Source organism: Mangifera indica, chromosome 12 (assembly GCF_011075055.1).
Source record: "Mangifera indica cultivar Alphonso chromosome 12, CATAS_Mindica_2.1, whole genome shotgun sequence".
Lineage (NCBI taxonomy): Eukaryota > Viridiplantae > Streptophyta > Magnoliopsida > Sapindales > Anacardiaceae > Mangifera > Mangifera indica.
In genome coordinates, this window is record NC_058148.1 from 11,519,133 (window position 1) to 11,535,184 (window position 16,052).

Below are 16,052 nucleotides of genomic sequence, written 5' to 3' on the forward strand. Positions count from 1 at the left end.
TGAAGTAAGTATTATCTAGCTTTCTGGTGAACGGTAATCTCCAAAGAGAACATCAGCAACTCCTTCCTGTCCCTTCACTTCCAGGGAGCCATGCAGTGACAAGAGTCCATGGTTGGAAGATGTTGTTCCATCACCAGAGGGTGACTGGAAATTTGGAACCACTACAAATTCTACTTTTCTGCAAACATTGTTGATGAAGTCTGGCCCTGGAGTGGGCAGGCTGAGGCTGAGGTTATCTCCCTTTGTTTCTGCATAAGGCTTCTAGCCAACCACCACAATGGCAAAATTAGTGTTAGGATTCTCCTGGAAGACCACATCTGTGGTTGGATCAACCGTGGTTTTGAGGGCATTAAGAATAGTGGTTTCTGCTCAAATGTGGAGAGTTCACATCAGGAGAGAATCAGGATCCATTTTCATTACCTTCGGTCCAATTAATTCCACTGGCTTCTTGCCACCCAATTGTCCAACCACCACATTGGAAACCCAAGTTTTCCGCATGCGTTCCAGCGATAAGAACCTTTGCAGCTTTCTTTGGGAGTGGCAATAGGATGATTTGGAGCTTGCCCCATTTTCTAATAGCACAAGTGACTTCCTCACAGCTTCTCTTGCTAGTTCTCTATGCTTCTGATCTTGTTAACAAGGTGGTGGCCGCGTTGAGGTTGCTGTAAGGAGAATTTTGAGAGTCAAATTTGCAATTAGCCTTTTTGAGAGTGCACGGGGCGATTATAGTTTTGTTGACAAGCTTGAATGCAAGTAATTAAGCTAGTCTGCATTATTATGGAGTATCGAAAGTTCTCTTTTGCAATTGTCAACATTTTTAAAAATCTTAAACACTTAATCACTATTTAGTTTTTTTTTTTTTTTAATCTTACATCTCAATTGATTGTGCCATTGAAGCTGTGAGGAAGTCACTTGTGCCATTGAAAAATGGCAAAGCTCTAAATCAGCCTATAATGCCTCTCTCTCCCAAGGGAAGCATCAATTAAATGCACTCTTACAGGAGAATCCACGGTTGATCCTAGCACAAATATACTCTTCCAAGAGAATCTAGACACTAACTTTGTCAAGTCCAATACGCCATAGTCGTGGTTGATCAGAACTCAGAAGCCTGTCTCTGCCATCTCCTGGTTGGAAACAATCAACAAAGCTTGCGGGAAATTAAATGCCTACATGGCGGTGGTTGTTTCTGGCCACCCTCTAGTGATTGAACCATTCGTTTAACTGTGGATGCTTAAGACGCTGCGTGGCTTCCTGAAAGCGAAGGCAAAGGAGTGAACCATGTTCTTTATGGTATCTTTTCCATTCACATTAAAAATTGGCTAGGATGGTTCTAGAGAGAGGATCAATTGCTCATCAACGTTGGTGCAAATTTCTGATCCAATAAAAGTATATGTATAATTTTATATACAAATAACGGTATATTATAATGTGATCGAATGTTATTTTATTTTTAATTTTTAACTATCTAATCCTATGACGACACGTTATTGTTTATATATAAAAGTTATGCACATATTACTTTTTTTTTCTTGTCAGTAATTTTTAATATATACTTTGTAATCTTGATAAAAATCTCATTAAAAGGAATAAAGGTTCTTTCATTAATTACTCGAGCAAAAAGAATGGATCCCATTGAAGTGATTCTTTAATTAATTCTTGATATTGCATGAATCATGCTTTCAAAGAATCGAAGAACTCTTTGATATGCCATTCTTTTATTCCTGTCCAATCTCATATGTTAGGTTGCAGCGTTTTTTTCTTTTTTCTTTTTTTTTTTTCAAAATCTCTGAATTGCAGCTCTAATTTTCTCTCATTTCTGCCTTACTAAATACTTCCCATCTATCCATTAAGACTCTAGAAAATCATCTCATAGAATCTGCAATCATGTGTATAAAAAGATCAATAAAATTATATATACCCAATTTGGATACACAAATATGTATATATTTATATGTGTTATCATATAATTGAGTGATTTTAAATTAAAGATAAAATAATAACCAATCATGTGATGACACATATAAATGTGTACGGATAGTATTGTTCTAAAAAGATAAGCATGCAATGTTTCACTCCAAAGGAAACAAAGAATTTGGCATTTATTTAAATTACAAAAGAAGTAATGTATTATTAAGTGGACAATAATTTAAGTTATTACAAACCCAAGTAGCAAACAAAGAATTCTGTCAATGTATTTACAATATATAAACAAAGTCACAGCCCACATTTATATTGTCAAAGTTTTCATCCTACTGCAGTTTTCTTAGTTATATTACAATTTCACAAAAAAGAGACCAGTCAATTGAGAATAAACAAATAGGGAGATGGTTGAGAAACCAAAAATTTGTGCGGCTGCATTTGAGCTTGAACCTAAGGTTAGAAGTTATGAAGATTTTCATCCATACGCCGAATTGAACACAGAAGAAAAAGACAACAATATCTTAACTGTTTATCTTCCTGGTATCTTTTTTCCCCTCAGTTAATTCTTAATTATTAAATTCATGCATGCATATGTTAGGTTCCTGAAATATAAGTTGTTTAAACATTTCTCCTAAAGCTTAGACACAAATAAATTTTTACACCATGATATATGTAATTATCAACTTGCTCTTATGCAGGATTCAAGCAGCAGCAAGTAACTGTTACAAGGGTGCGGTCATCTCACAAAATTCAGATTGAGGGAGAGCGAATGGATGCAAATAAGAAAAGGCAAAAATTCAACCAATTTTATAAAATGCCACAAAATTCTAACATAGATAAGATCCAAGCAAATTGGGACAAGGAAAGTCTGACAATTATAATGCCTAAGGAGATGATTAAATGTGCAGGAGCTAAAGAAGATAAAGTTGCTGTGGAGATTAATAAAGAAGAGGGGCAATGTAAGGTTTACCTTGGCGTGGGGGCTCTTGGGGGTGTTCTAGCTCTCGCTTGTGCGGCACTTGGAGCTTGTCTTTCCTACATAATTAATTCAAAGGCTTGTCCTTGAAATATTATATGGATCGTGTTAAAATTTTTTTTTTCTTAAGTTTTATTTTCTGTCAACTGTAAATTCTGAACACAATGTGTTTTACTTAATGGAATAAATTATTATTTGGGAAAATGCTTATGTCTTCACTTAGGTAGATTCTGTCAACATTTGGGGATAACCATTTATATGTCTATTCATAATATTTCAGGTTTTTGACTTTGAGAGTGTCAAAGTTAAAAGAAATTGTGTCAATGTGTCTAAAAAAACTCTTTTTACTTAATGGTTTGCTTTGTTAGTGTCTGAAAAAGGAACTTAACCTATCTTTATCCCTTGGTCTAACGACCAAATCCGAAGGGGATGAGTGGGTCATAATTTGGATCCCAAAATTCATGGGGAGTTGTTCAACTCTCTTGATCCAAGTTCTAGCAAACTTTCTGGTGAATAGATAATCTCCAAAGAGAAAATTAGCAACTCACTCCCAGGGAGCCATGCAGCGACAAGAGCATCCATGGCTGGAAGATGTGGTTCCATAACCAGGGGGCGGACAGAGATGAGAACACCGCACATTTTACTTTTCTTCAAACATTGTTGATGATGTCTGTCCCAGGAGTGGGCAGGGTGGGTTGAGTTTATCTCTCCTTATCTCTGCATGAGGCTTCTCGCCAACTACCACAATGGCGTATTCAAAGTTATTGTCAAAGTTAGCGTCAGGATTCTCCTGGAAGAATCCAGGGTTAGGTTCTTTATGCTCCTGATCTTGTTAAACTAGAAGGTGGTTCCAATGAGCCACGTTGATGATGCTGTAAGGAGAATTTTAAGAGTCAAATTTGCCATTGGCCTTTTTTAGAATGCATGGGGCGATTACAGTTTTGTGACAAGCTTGAATGCAAGGTATACAATTAAGCTAGTTTGCATTATTATAAAGTATAGAAAGTTCTATTCTGCAAATGTCAACATTTTTCAAATTCGTAAACAGTTAATCACTATATAGTTATTTTTTTTCAATCTTACATCTCAATTGATTGTCATCAGGAGCACAGAGAACTAAGAGAAGCTGTGAGGAACTCACTTGTGCCATTTAAAAATGGCGAAGCTCTAAAATCAGCCTATAATGCCTCTCCCAAGCAAAGCATTAAATGTACTCTTCCAGGAGAATTCAGGGTTGATCCTAGCACAACAAATGTAATCTTCCAGGAGAATCCTGACGCTAGCTTTGTCAAGTCCAACACGCCATAGTTGTGGTTGGTGAGAAGCCTTACGCCGAGACAAACTAAACCTGACTCTGCCATCTCCTGGCCGGAAACAATCAACGAAGCTTGCGGGAACATTAAACGCGTACGTGGAGGTGGTCATCTCCAGCGGCCTTCTGGTGATTGAACCATTTGTTCCACTGTGGATGCTCAAGACGGTGCGCGGCTTCCTGGAAGTAAAGGCAAAGGAGTGAGCAATGTTCTTTTTGCTAATTTTTCCATTCACAGAAAAATTGTGCTTTCAAAGAAACGAATAACTCTTTGATATACCTTTCTTTTATTCTTGTCCAAACCCATAGGTTCGGTCAAAGTGTTTTTTTTTTTTTTTTCAAAGGGTAAATAATGCAAAAAGCTTTAAGAAAATAGGTTTGGTGAAATTGATTCAAATTGTTTTCGAATACATTTTATTAATACCATCCTATAAACTAGTATAAGATTGAATTTTAATCACTTTGTGCAATTTTCTATAGTTTATTATATGAAAACGCCTTTTCAAATGATAAAGATAATAAAGTACAACTTAAAATTTTGAATCATATTTTAACTTTTGATGTAACTGTGAAGATCTTTAATAGATAAAATTAGCATTATTTGACTAATAGAATAGTTAATATGATGATATTATATGATTCGTCTTTCCAAATGAAGAAAAACATTTTGGTTAAGTCTGGATAGTTGGTCAGAGGGAGAGATTGGGAAAGAGAGATTGTCAGAGAAAGAGAAAACATCAAGAGGGAGAAACCGCTGGAGAAGACATTGGATGGAATGGGTAGACAATAAAAAATAAACTCTAAAGGAAAATTATTATTTTTTAAAACTTGATCTAAAAAAAAAATTATTAGTTTTTAGAGTTTAGAAAAATAAAATAATTTTTAATTTTTTTAAAATATTATTGATTAAATGATAATTTTACCTTTTAAACTAATTGATTTAACAGCTAATGAGTGTATATTGGGGTTTCTAAAGTTAATGGGTAAGAAATGGGGAAAAGATTAAACCTTGGGCAGGAGGAAGTGCTTTGGCATTTTTTTTTTTTTGTTTGAAAGTCTCTTAATTGCAGCTCTAATTTTCTCTCATTTTTGCCTTGCTAAATGCTTCAAATCTGTCAATTAAGACTCTAGAAAATCATGTGTATAAAAAAGATTAGCATGCAAGGTTTCACAGCAAAGTAAACAAAGAACTTGGCATTTATTTAAACAACACGAGAAGTAATATAAAATACCTCATTAATGACCAAAGAATTTCCTACTTCAGGTTGACAATAATTTAAGTCATCACAAACCCAAGTAGAAAACAAAGAATGCTGTCAATGTTAAGTATTTACAATAGGCCAAAGGACTATTTCCCACCAAGGTATACTTTTTCTGCATATTTCCATCCGTTAACTTTGAAAAGCCCATTTACCTATCTATGAACTGTTAAAAAAAACAGATTTAAGGATAAAATCATCATTTTATCTGTAATATTGAAAATAAATTAAAATTTAATCCTCTTTTTCCCCCTAACCCCTAAAAACTAACCATTTCTCCTTAGGTCAAGTTTTAAAAAATAACATTCCCCCCTCTAGGGTTTAATTTTCAATCCCCGACGCTAAATTCTGCATCATCGTCGGCAACGAAGCCTTCCTGATGCACCACCATGCTTTGACGGCCTCTCTTCTCTCCTCTGGAACGTTGATTGGCCCAGATCTGATGTCATCTTCGCCTAAAAAGTTGAAGAGCTTCGTCAGACTGTATACACTTCTACTCTTTATTATTAAATTCATGCATGCATATTTTAGGTTGCTGAGATATAAGGTGGTGTTTAAACATTTCTCCTAAAGCCTAGACAGAAATAAATTTTTATACTATGATATATGTAATTATCAACTTGCTCTTATGCAGGATTCAAGCATCAACAAGTAACTGTTACAAGGTCGCGGCTATCTCACAAAATTCGGATTCAGGGAGAGCGAATAGATGCAAATAACAAAAGGCAACAATTCAACCAAATTTATAAAACCCCACAAAATTCTAGCATGGATAAGATCCAAGCAAAGTGGGAGAAGGAACATCTGACAATTATAATGCCTAAGGAGATGATAAAAGTTACAGAAGCTAAAAAAGAACAAGTTGCTGTGGAGATGAATAAAGGAGAGGGGCAATGTAGGGTTTACCTGGGCGTGGGGGCTCTTGGGGTTATTGTAGCTCTTGCTTGTGCAGCATTTGGAGCTTATCTTTCCTACATAATTTATTCAAAGGCTTGTCCTTGAAATATTATAAGCATCGTGTTTAAAATTTGTTTTTTAAGTTGTATTTTCTGTCAACTGTAAATTCTAATCACAGTGTATTTTGCTTAATGGTATAAATTATTATTCCGGAAAATGCTTATGTCTTCACTTAGCTAGATTCTGTCAACATTTGGAAATAACCATTTATATGTTTATTCATAATATTTCAGGTTTTTGACTTTCAAGAGCGTCAAAGTTAAAAGAAATTGTATAAATGTGTCTACAAAGATTCTTTTAGTTGCTACGAAGAGATATTTTTCAGCTTCCACTTCAGCATTGAAAATCTCTGAAGAAGTATATTTGTCCTCCCACAAGCTGATATTCATGGTCCAGGCCCTGGAGGATTCCATGGAAATGATCATGATTTCTGTTCATATCATAACAGTGAACCTGCTAATATCAAAACAAAATCTGATAACAATAAAAAAAAAAAAATTGTCAAATGTAAAATATAAATGATCAGTGCAAATGTGATTATATATAAAGTGCACTTCAAGAAACAAATTTTTTGAGAAAAAAAGAACTATATATATACACATACACACACATTATACATATACAAGTACGTTTCCCAGTACCCTCATAGGATTTAACTTAATATTTATGTGCATTTCTATATTTTCTTTGCAGTATCTTTATATACAAAAGGCCATACTTGTGATTTCTGCAGCAGGTTCCTTCAAGCAGCTTCAATTCCAGGATTTCCAGTGCCCAGGTTCTGCTCTATAATAGCTATGCAAGGAGATTATATTGTCTGCCCATCGTGGCCAATCTACACTCCAGAAATTTTGCATTGGTGGGATGTATCCTGCCTCACTTTCAGCTTCCCAGAACTCACTGCCGAGGCAGGAATTCTCCAGATGTATGTCAAGCTCTTCCAAGGCTGCTGTTGCTGGAACATGATTCCTTCAGGCAGCGTTTAGGAGTGGTCCAGCTGCTGCTGGTACCGTACAAATGATTTTAACTTTTGTTGGCTTTGACAAATATGTCCTGCGTATATTTTGTTGTTGGTTGGGCATGTTATTTAATCTGGTAAAGCTATAGAATAGATATGTTTTTGTTTTCTCTTTAGCTCTATCATGATGAAAATTCTGATAAACCTTCAAGAAGAGATAAGCTTGTTTTGTTGGCTTCTTGTTGTGTTGGCGTTTTTAACTTTACATAGTTTATAAACTATCTTTCGCACTGAAGTGTAGGTTATTTTTGGATCATTTTTCATAAGTCTTTTCGTTTTTTTGTTAATATATACACTAAAATAAAATTAAAAAAGAAAAATTTTATCTCTAAATTCGTAAAAAGGATACAGGAGCTAAAGATTTAGCTATACATATTAGCGACAGTAAAATTTTTTATTCATCTACCCAACATATTTTAAGATGATCGGATGGCTGTAATTTAAAGGTAAATTAGATAAATTTAGTTAAAAATGTTATGTGTCAAATCTGTATTATTGTCACGCCAGTTGATGGGAACTATTTCTATATCTATAGCTAAACATATTCCAAGGTTTTTTTAATAAATATTAAAAAAATTATCGAAAAAAAAATAGTAAAAATTTTGGAATTTTGCATTTTAAATTTAACTCAGAAGAATGAGTAAAAGACATGTAAAGAACTTCCTCTGGAAAAAGTAAAACACAAAAGAGGATTACATGCACTTCATAAATCCAAAGCAAACAACAAAGAATAGTCTTGTTGACAAGCTGAAGTTAATGATAGCCTAAGACAATGAGGAATCAGAAAAGAATAGCCTCAACAATAAGACACCCAATACAAAACTCATGTAATCTATATAAACTTGTCATGTGTATATATATATATATATAAATCAAAATCATTAGATCAAACCATCATTACTTTTTCATACAAGCTATTGTCCTAATTTACTCTTTGAAAATTACAAGAAATCATCGACAATGAGACCTTACGGAAGAACTGGGGGCCAACCATATCGGCAACCGTATCGGCAACCATATCGGCAACCTTATCGGCAACCCTCTCGACAAACTCATGAGACATTTAAGCCAAGATCGGAGTGGAAATATGAGGATGATGCGACTCTTCTTCTTCTTCATCTTCCTGGTATGTTTCCTAACCATTCTCTTTAATTAATTAAGTTTTTGATCCAAGTTTTGTCAAGCCATTTGGTTTTAAAATGTTTCTACCAAATTCCTTCAACTTTTAACTTTTTATAAGCTGAGGAATCCATGCTTTTCAAAGCCGATTCCCTCAACATCAACTTAGATTTAATTAATTAGACTCAAATTTTGTTTAGGTAAATAATTTTATTTGATTTGAATCCAAAAACAGTTTTCGAAAATTAAAACAAGATTTAAAATTTTGAGTTGTATTTAAAATAGTTTTGAAAAATATTTATTGTATTCAAGCCATTAGAAAACTCAGAGAAACTTTTAATTGTATTCTAATTTTACACTAACTTAAAATTATATCCAAGAACTATGATGGAAAATATATTTCGTCAATCTCATCAAATTCAATTTCCATTTTTTATATCTTTTTATTAAAAATGCCCTTATTATAGTTTTCTCATAGTCACAAAATATTCCGTATAAGTATTGTAATTAAATTATATATCGAAAAACTAATTTATTGTATAATGTATCATATATTATAAATTTATTATATTATAAGATACATATATTTTAAAATAAAATAATAAAATATATTATATCATATAATACACATATTATATCGTATTAATTCAATTTACTTTAAAATATATATTACTTTGCTATTTGCATCATATTGTATTATGCCAATAACCACGCATGTCATATGTCATGAAGAATTAAGTCTATAACAGTGCGGCTCATATTGAAAAATTTGCAATATATTATGTATGGTAATATTTGTGCAGATTTTGGAAGTGAGCAAATAAAAGTGGACTTCACATATAATGAGGATACATCCCTTGGATTAAAAATTCAAGGGCAGCGGCCGCTTCCAAATGGAAGGTGGAGCCAATTCACTGAAGTTTTCAGAGTTCCTGAGACCTGCGACGCCAGTAAAATCACTAGCCAGTTCGGGCGGGAAGTTCTCACTGTCGTCATGCCTAAATTAATTGTCCCTAAGCCGGAAGATCAACAAATCGCAGAGCCGCCGGAGAAAACCCAAGAGAGAAAATCTCCCAGCCCTCAAGCGTCTACTTCAGAGAGACCTCCGAGCCCCAAAACAACGACAGAGAGATTAACTCCTTCCAGCACTGACTCGTCGAGTTCTGAAAGTAGTTCTGGCAGTGAAAGTCCTCTGCAGAGTCCTCGGAAAGGTGAGAAAAAATTAACGGAAACAGTAACGGCTCATACAGCAACTAGTGATGAAACAACACGAAAGGGTGAAGTTAAAAGTACTTCTTTGGAAGCTGCTGTTGTGGGAAAACTTGGAGAAGATAAGCCATTAGTTGAAGAGAAGTCTCAGAAGGCACGTCATAATGGCAGTTCTTCAGCAGGTACTACATTGGTTGATGAAAAGAAGGAAACGAAGGGAGTTGATCATGATCAATCAGAAAAGTCGATGCCGGAGAAAAATAAAGTTGAGGAGGTTAAGGGTATAATGCAAGGCAAAGAATTGGCTGCAGGGTCTGAAGAGAAGAAGAAAGGTGAAGATGATGATGATGATGATAAGAAAAGTGGAAAGAAAGGTGAGAATGGGGTTGAACAAATGAACAAACGTGAAGAAGAGAAGAAAAATGATAAGAAAGGAGTCGCTGAAATTGAAGAGAGGAAATTGCTGGTGAATATGGGGACTGCACTGCTGGTGCTTGCGGCTTTTATTTCCTACAAGATTACTTCATCTGGAAAACCCTGAAAATTAATTTCTTAAATTGCAAATTATATATACTTAATAATACGTGTTTATCATGTCTTCATTTCTATTATGTAAAAAGCAATGCAGCCAATGTAAACCGAAGACGATCCAATAAATAATTTGTTTTTATTTTTTATGATTAATTTATATACACACACACACACACATATATATATGTATGTATATTATGGTTAGCCCTAAGCTCAAAGATAATGTTAAACATGTTAATGGAGTAATCCACTTATGATTAGCCCTAATTAAAGCAGATCAGAGGACTGTTTTGACATGTATGTACAATGATTTTATCTTTCCTTCTAGTTGCTTCTCCACCCATCTTCCACGTACTTCCCTGCGAAGGTCAAACGTTGATGGTCTTGTGAAATCCGATCATGTCTTGGATCTTAGCTTTCCTTTTCTTTTCTTTCAACTCAGTTTCTCACTAACCAAACAAAAAGTAGACACTTTGAATAATAATAATGAAAATTTTATTATAATTTGAAAAGACACCTTGAGGGTGTGACATAAGAGGAAAGAAAGTTAGCAACAGAACGGACTGCGCCTTTATTTGCCGAGGAGTTGACAGTGTCATCGACAGTGACGAAAGCGAATGAAGACGAAGCCTCAGTAGCCATCCAACAAAGAGTTGGAGTTGATGACTGAGTTGTATTGAAAAGGGTCCATCCGCACCTTTTGCCATATAATTTAATGGTAAAAATTTAACATTAGCTGCAAGTGATGATTTTATGATACTTGAAGTTAAAAAGTGAGTTGAAGATATCAACCTTACTTTGTCCCCATGAAAGTAAGGTATTCCTTCTTTCACATCAAGTTTCCCTCCTCTTCCTCTAATTGGAGAATGTGTCTTCACGATATATGTATGGACAGATATCGCCTGTCATTTTCAAGGGACTCAAATAATGGAGTCAAGGCTTGTCGCAACTGCAAAAATATTCCTGTCGATGTAGCTTTTGTTGGAATCATGTATGTTTTGCTTAATCATCCAAAACCAGTAGCCCCACCCTTCTTTAAGCTTTCTTAATCATCCAAATTCCGAAGCCCCCCCACTGGGAGCCACGTTCTCTTTCAAATCAGAGCAAAAAAAGAAACTGCCCAGTTCATACGTTACACCTTTTTTATTGCACCACTCTCCGCTTCTCCCTTCACATTTAACTCTCATTTTCACCTCAAAAACCCCACTTCACCATCTCCCTTTCGGTTCCTCATTCATTATGAAGCTTTTCCATAGCTTTCTGTCATGCTTCTTATTGCTTTTGTTCTCGAAAACCTCCGTGACCGCGGAGTATGTCAAGTACAAGGACCCTAAGCAGCCGGTGGCTGCTCGGGTTAAAGACTTGTTGAGTAGAATGACATTGGAGGAGAAGATTGGTCAGATGGTTCAGATTGATTGGACTGTTGCCACTGCCCAGATAATGAAAGATTACTCCATTGGTAAGTAACTTAATATTCCTTTATATCTTGAGCTCGTTAGATAAAGTTTGGTTTTTTAATCTGCTTTTGTTGATTTTGATGGTATATGGAAATGGTTGATTTATGTTTTCATGAAAGATCACTTCATCGGTGATTTAACTTTATTGATATCTTGGGCTCTTGAGATGACTGTTTTTAATGTACTGTGGATGATTTTTTATGGTTTGTGCAAACGGGCAATCTCTGTCGTCTGTAGGGAGTGTGTTGAGCGGAGGTGGGAGTACGCCGCTTCCTCAGGCCAGTACTGAAGATTGGGTCAATATGGTTAACGACTTTCAAAAAGGGTCTTTGGCTAGTCGTTTGGGGATCCCAATGATCTATGGCATTGATGCTGTTCATGGCCACAACAATGTTTATAATGCGACTATTTTTCCTCATAATGTTGGCCTTGGAGCTGCCAGGCAAGTATCTTTTTTTTTTTCTTTTTCTGTAAATTGAGCAATTTTAATGGGGATGTTGAGGTGATGTATATGATGATGGGATTACAGTTATAAATTGCTTAATGATGAAGATAATTTGACTGGAAGTTCCCTCGAAATGCAGGGATCCTGATTTGGTGAAGAGGATTGGGGCTGCAACTGCTGCTGAGACTAGAGCTACAGGGATTCCTTATGTTTTCGCACCTTGCATTGCGGTGCATATCAGTTTATTAAGTTCAGAGGATCGTTATATATGGACTGTGCAATTTATGTCACTTTTTTTCATAGGTTTGTAGAGATCCAAGGTGGGGTCGGTGTTATGAAAGCTACAGTGAGGATCACAAAGTTGTGCAATCAATGACAGAGATTATACCTGGATTACAAGGAGATATTCCATCTGGTTCTCGAAAAGGAGTTCCATATGTGGGTGGAAAGTAAGAACTCTATCAAAGTAAAACAAATGCTTTATAGGATAACATTTGAAGTTGGGTTTTTTTTTTTCACATTTTATACATATTAACGGCATGTCTGATTCTTGTTTCAGCGTTCTTATTTTGATGAATTAAATTTAAATGTATAAGATTTCTAAATCAAGCTTTTACATTTCTAATTCTGATGATGCTATGCAAAATACATAAAGCTTTTAATGGGTATGCGTCCCAAGACTGATCTGGTGAAATTTAGTGCTTGTGCTTCTGTCTTCTCTCTCAGTCAGTCCCCTAATTGTGCATTTTTATTCTCTGCGTTGGTTATCATCTGTTGCAATTAATAGGAGGTTAATCCTGTCAACTTCAGTCTTCATGGATAGTCTAATATCTCATCATTCTTCGAGTTTTCATCTAAAAAAGCAAGTTTTCGGCAGCTTAAAATGTCTGGACTATATGGTGCTTTTCACTTGTTAGTTTGTGTTCTTTCATTGTATCCTCTGGTTAATTTCAAATTTTTGACAGGGACAAGGTTGCAGCCTGTGCTAAGCACTTTGTGGGTGATGGTGGGACAACCAATGGCATCAATGAGAACAACACTGTTATTGACTTCCATGAATTACTTGGCATCCACATGCCTGCTTATTCTGAATCAATCATTAAGGGTGTTTCAACAATCATGGTTTCCTATTCCAGCTGGAATGGGATGAAGATGCACGCTAACCATGAGTTAGTTACTGGTTTCCTGAAGAACATCCTTAAGTTTAAAGTAAGATCATCTTGCTTTTATCATCCTTCCTGTGATTGCACAACCAAGGCATGGCTGCATTGTTAAAATGTAGTTTGGAAACCATAAATTTTCTTATTGCTTCCATAAATTTGAAATAAAAATTTCCACCTACTTAACACATTCATTATTCCTTGCTGCATATACGTGAACCATTGTAGTTGATATTTCCTAGCTTGTCCTCAAATGGTGCAGTCTTTAACTGATATATAGAGTAAATTTTCCTGCTGCATATTCCCCTATTTCATTCTAGTCCTACTCGACCAAAAGTCTCTGAAGTTTTTTTTTTAATGAAAATTTTAAATATGATATGACTCGTATGCTTAGACTTTTCTGAATTGTCTAATGACCTTTACTGGCCATTTTGGAGTTCTTTTCTGTCAACTGTATTATCTATGCTAAAGTAGAATATGTCATGCTAACTGTGTTTGATGCATTGCAGGGTTTTGTTATCTCAGATTGGGCAGGGATTGATCGTATTACCTCACCACCACATGCAAACTACACGTACTCTGTCCTGGCCGGGGTTCAAGCTGGGATTGACATGGTTAGTAGGTTACTTCATGGACTACTCTCATCTGAGACAGAATTGATGAAAACTGTTGTGTACAGTCATCAATGTAAAGGTGCAAACCCAGTAAATGAATTTCAAAGCTGCTCTTGTTTTACAGGTCATGCTCCCCTTCAACCATACTGAATTCATTGATGATCTTACTGGCCTCGTCAAAAGCAAAGCAATCTCAATGGATCGTATTAATGATGCTGTACGGAGGATATTGCTAGTCAAGTTCACTATGGGTCTCTTTGAGAACCCTTTGGCTGATCTCAGCCTTGTGAATGAGCTTGGCAGCCAGGTTATTCAGTCTAATTATAAGCAAAAATTCCTAAATTTCAAACTGGTTTTTAATTGCAAGTTAAGGAAAATAGACGTGTGAATTTGCATTTATTCTCTGTCTAAAGTCCCATTACATATTAATATAAAATATTTTGTTACTTAATCAGGCACATCGAGACTTAGCAAGGGAAGCTGTGAGAAAATCACTTGTGTTGCTGAAGAATGGGAAAAATGAAAGCAATCCAATACTGCCACTTCCCAGGAAAGCTCCGAAGATCCTAGTTGCTGGTAGTCATGCTGATAATTTGGGTTATCAATGTGGTGGGTGGACAATCAACTGGCAAGGATTTAGCGGCAACAACCTGACAAGGGGTATGTCTTCCTTCACACTAAATGAGAAATGTAGTAATATATCTCACTATTATGGTTTAGTTCAGAACTTGTGTCTTTTGTTGTTTGACTAGGAGCATAATGAGACATTTATTTATTTTTCCCATTAAGGGTTTTCTCGGCTGAATATTGTTGATGTTAAGCCTAGGTAAACTACATTGCATTTTGACTACTTATTTGAAACGGCTGAAAGTAGGTGTAGTTTAAAACTTATTCCACAATTTGGTCTTGGCTAATCCAGGCTAGCCCATGAAAATTCAGACCAATATAATAAAGGTTGCTATTAGGATGTGTATTCCAGACATAAATGACTTGTAGTTTTATGGTCTTTGCTTGAGTGATGCTTTGCTGAAGAATTGCCTAATCTGGTATCTTTTTGTACTTTCTTCTTTGCTAAAGACTCAAGGCTCCTATAAACATATTTCCTTGATCATAATCAATTGCTGGATATTACTTAATAATGATTTTAATGAAGTTCTTTCCTTTTTAGGGACCACCATCCTTAGTGCCATAAGATCTTCTGTAGACCCAAGCACAGAAGTCATCTACCGTGAGACTCCTGATGCCAAGTTTGTTAGGTCCAACAAATTTGATTATGCCATTGTTGCTGTTGGTGAGGTCCCTTATGCCGAGACTACAGGGGACAGCATGACCCTCACAATGTTGGAATCTGGCCCAAATGTTATTAAGAATGTCTGTGAAGCTGTCAAGTGTGTGGTTATCATAATTTCTGGCAGACCTATAGTGATCGAACCGTATGTTTCCTCCATTGATGCCTTAGTTGCAGCATGGTTACCAGGCACTGAAGGCCAAGGTGTGACTGATGTCCTTTATGGTGACTTTGGATTCAGTGGAAAGCTTCCAAGAACTTGGTTTAAAACTGTTGATCAACTTCCTATGAATGTTGGGGATCCACACTATGACCCACTGTACCCTTTTGATTTTGGACTTAAAACTGAATCAGTTCCAAGCCTTGTTGCCAGGTAATCTTCATTCATTGGTAGTCTTTTATGTATGGTACCATTTTTTGTTCTAACCCATAGCAAGTTGTTTTACTTATGGAGATACTTCATTGAGTGTTTGATGTCATTGTCTCCAGCTCAACCTCAGCTGGTGTTGATAAAAGACCATGCATAGTTCTAATTGTGGCTTTGCTGATGATCTGTTCATATTTCACTGGGATATATTCTTCCTGAAAAACCCCATGGATAAACATTTGCATACTTGTTATAAGTTTATTGATATTTAATTTTGACTAACTTGATAGGTTGAACTCAACTTATTAAAGTTCAGAGCAGAAGACTATAAAAGAATTGAATTTGTACGACTTTAGAAATTAATAGTCAAATTGTATTATATTATAAGATATGTCTTTTTAAAAATAAGATTAAAAAATT

The 16,052-nt window shown here is 35.5% G+C and overlaps 3 protein-coding genes across 3 annotated transcripts; all 3 read left to right on the forward strand.

Moving 5' to 3' along the window:
* Nucleotides 1-2,240: 2,240 nt before the first annotated feature.
* LOC123192843 (inactive protein RESTRICTED TEV MOVEMENT 2-like) lies at nt 2,241-3,115 on the forward strand. The gene is made up of 2 exons (XM_044605503.1): nt 2,241-2,460; nt 2,619-3,115. The coding sequence occupies exons 1-2, from the start codon at nt 2,325-2,327 to the stop codon at nt 2,984-2,986; spliced, it is 504 nt and encodes a 167-aa protein (XP_044461438.1). The 5' UTR covers nt 2,241-2,324; the 3' UTR covers nt 2,987-3,115.
* A 5,140-nt stretch (nt 3,116-8,255) lies between these two features.
* Nucleotides 8,256-10,447, forward strand: LOC123192844 (inactive protein RESTRICTED TEV MOVEMENT 2-like). The gene is made up of 2 exons (XM_044605504.1): nt 8,256-8,568; nt 9,365-10,447. The coding sequence occupies exons 1-2, from the start codon at nt 8,403-8,405 to the stop codon at nt 10,309-10,311; spliced, it is 1,113 nt and encodes a 370-aa protein (XP_044461439.1). The 5' UTR covers nt 8,256-8,402; the 3' UTR covers nt 10,312-10,447.
* Nucleotides 10,448-11,421: 974 nt separating this feature from the next.
* Nucleotides 11,422-15,914, forward strand: LOC123192326 (beta-glucosidase BoGH3B-like). Its single transcript, XM_044604834.1, has 10 exons — nt 11,422-11,760; nt 11,996-12,200; nt 12,343-12,433; nt 12,507-12,652; nt 13,169-13,412; nt 13,873-13,977; nt 14,102-14,284; nt 14,433-14,637; nt 15,146-15,638; nt 15,755-15,914. Exons 1-10 carry the CDS (start codon nt 11,541-11,543, stop codon nt 15,849-15,851), a joined length of 1,989 nt encoding a protein of 662 aa, XP_044460769.1. The 5' UTR covers nt 11,422-11,540; the 3' UTR covers nt 15,852-15,914.
* The last annotated feature ends 138 nt before the right edge of the window (nt 15,915-16,052 follow it).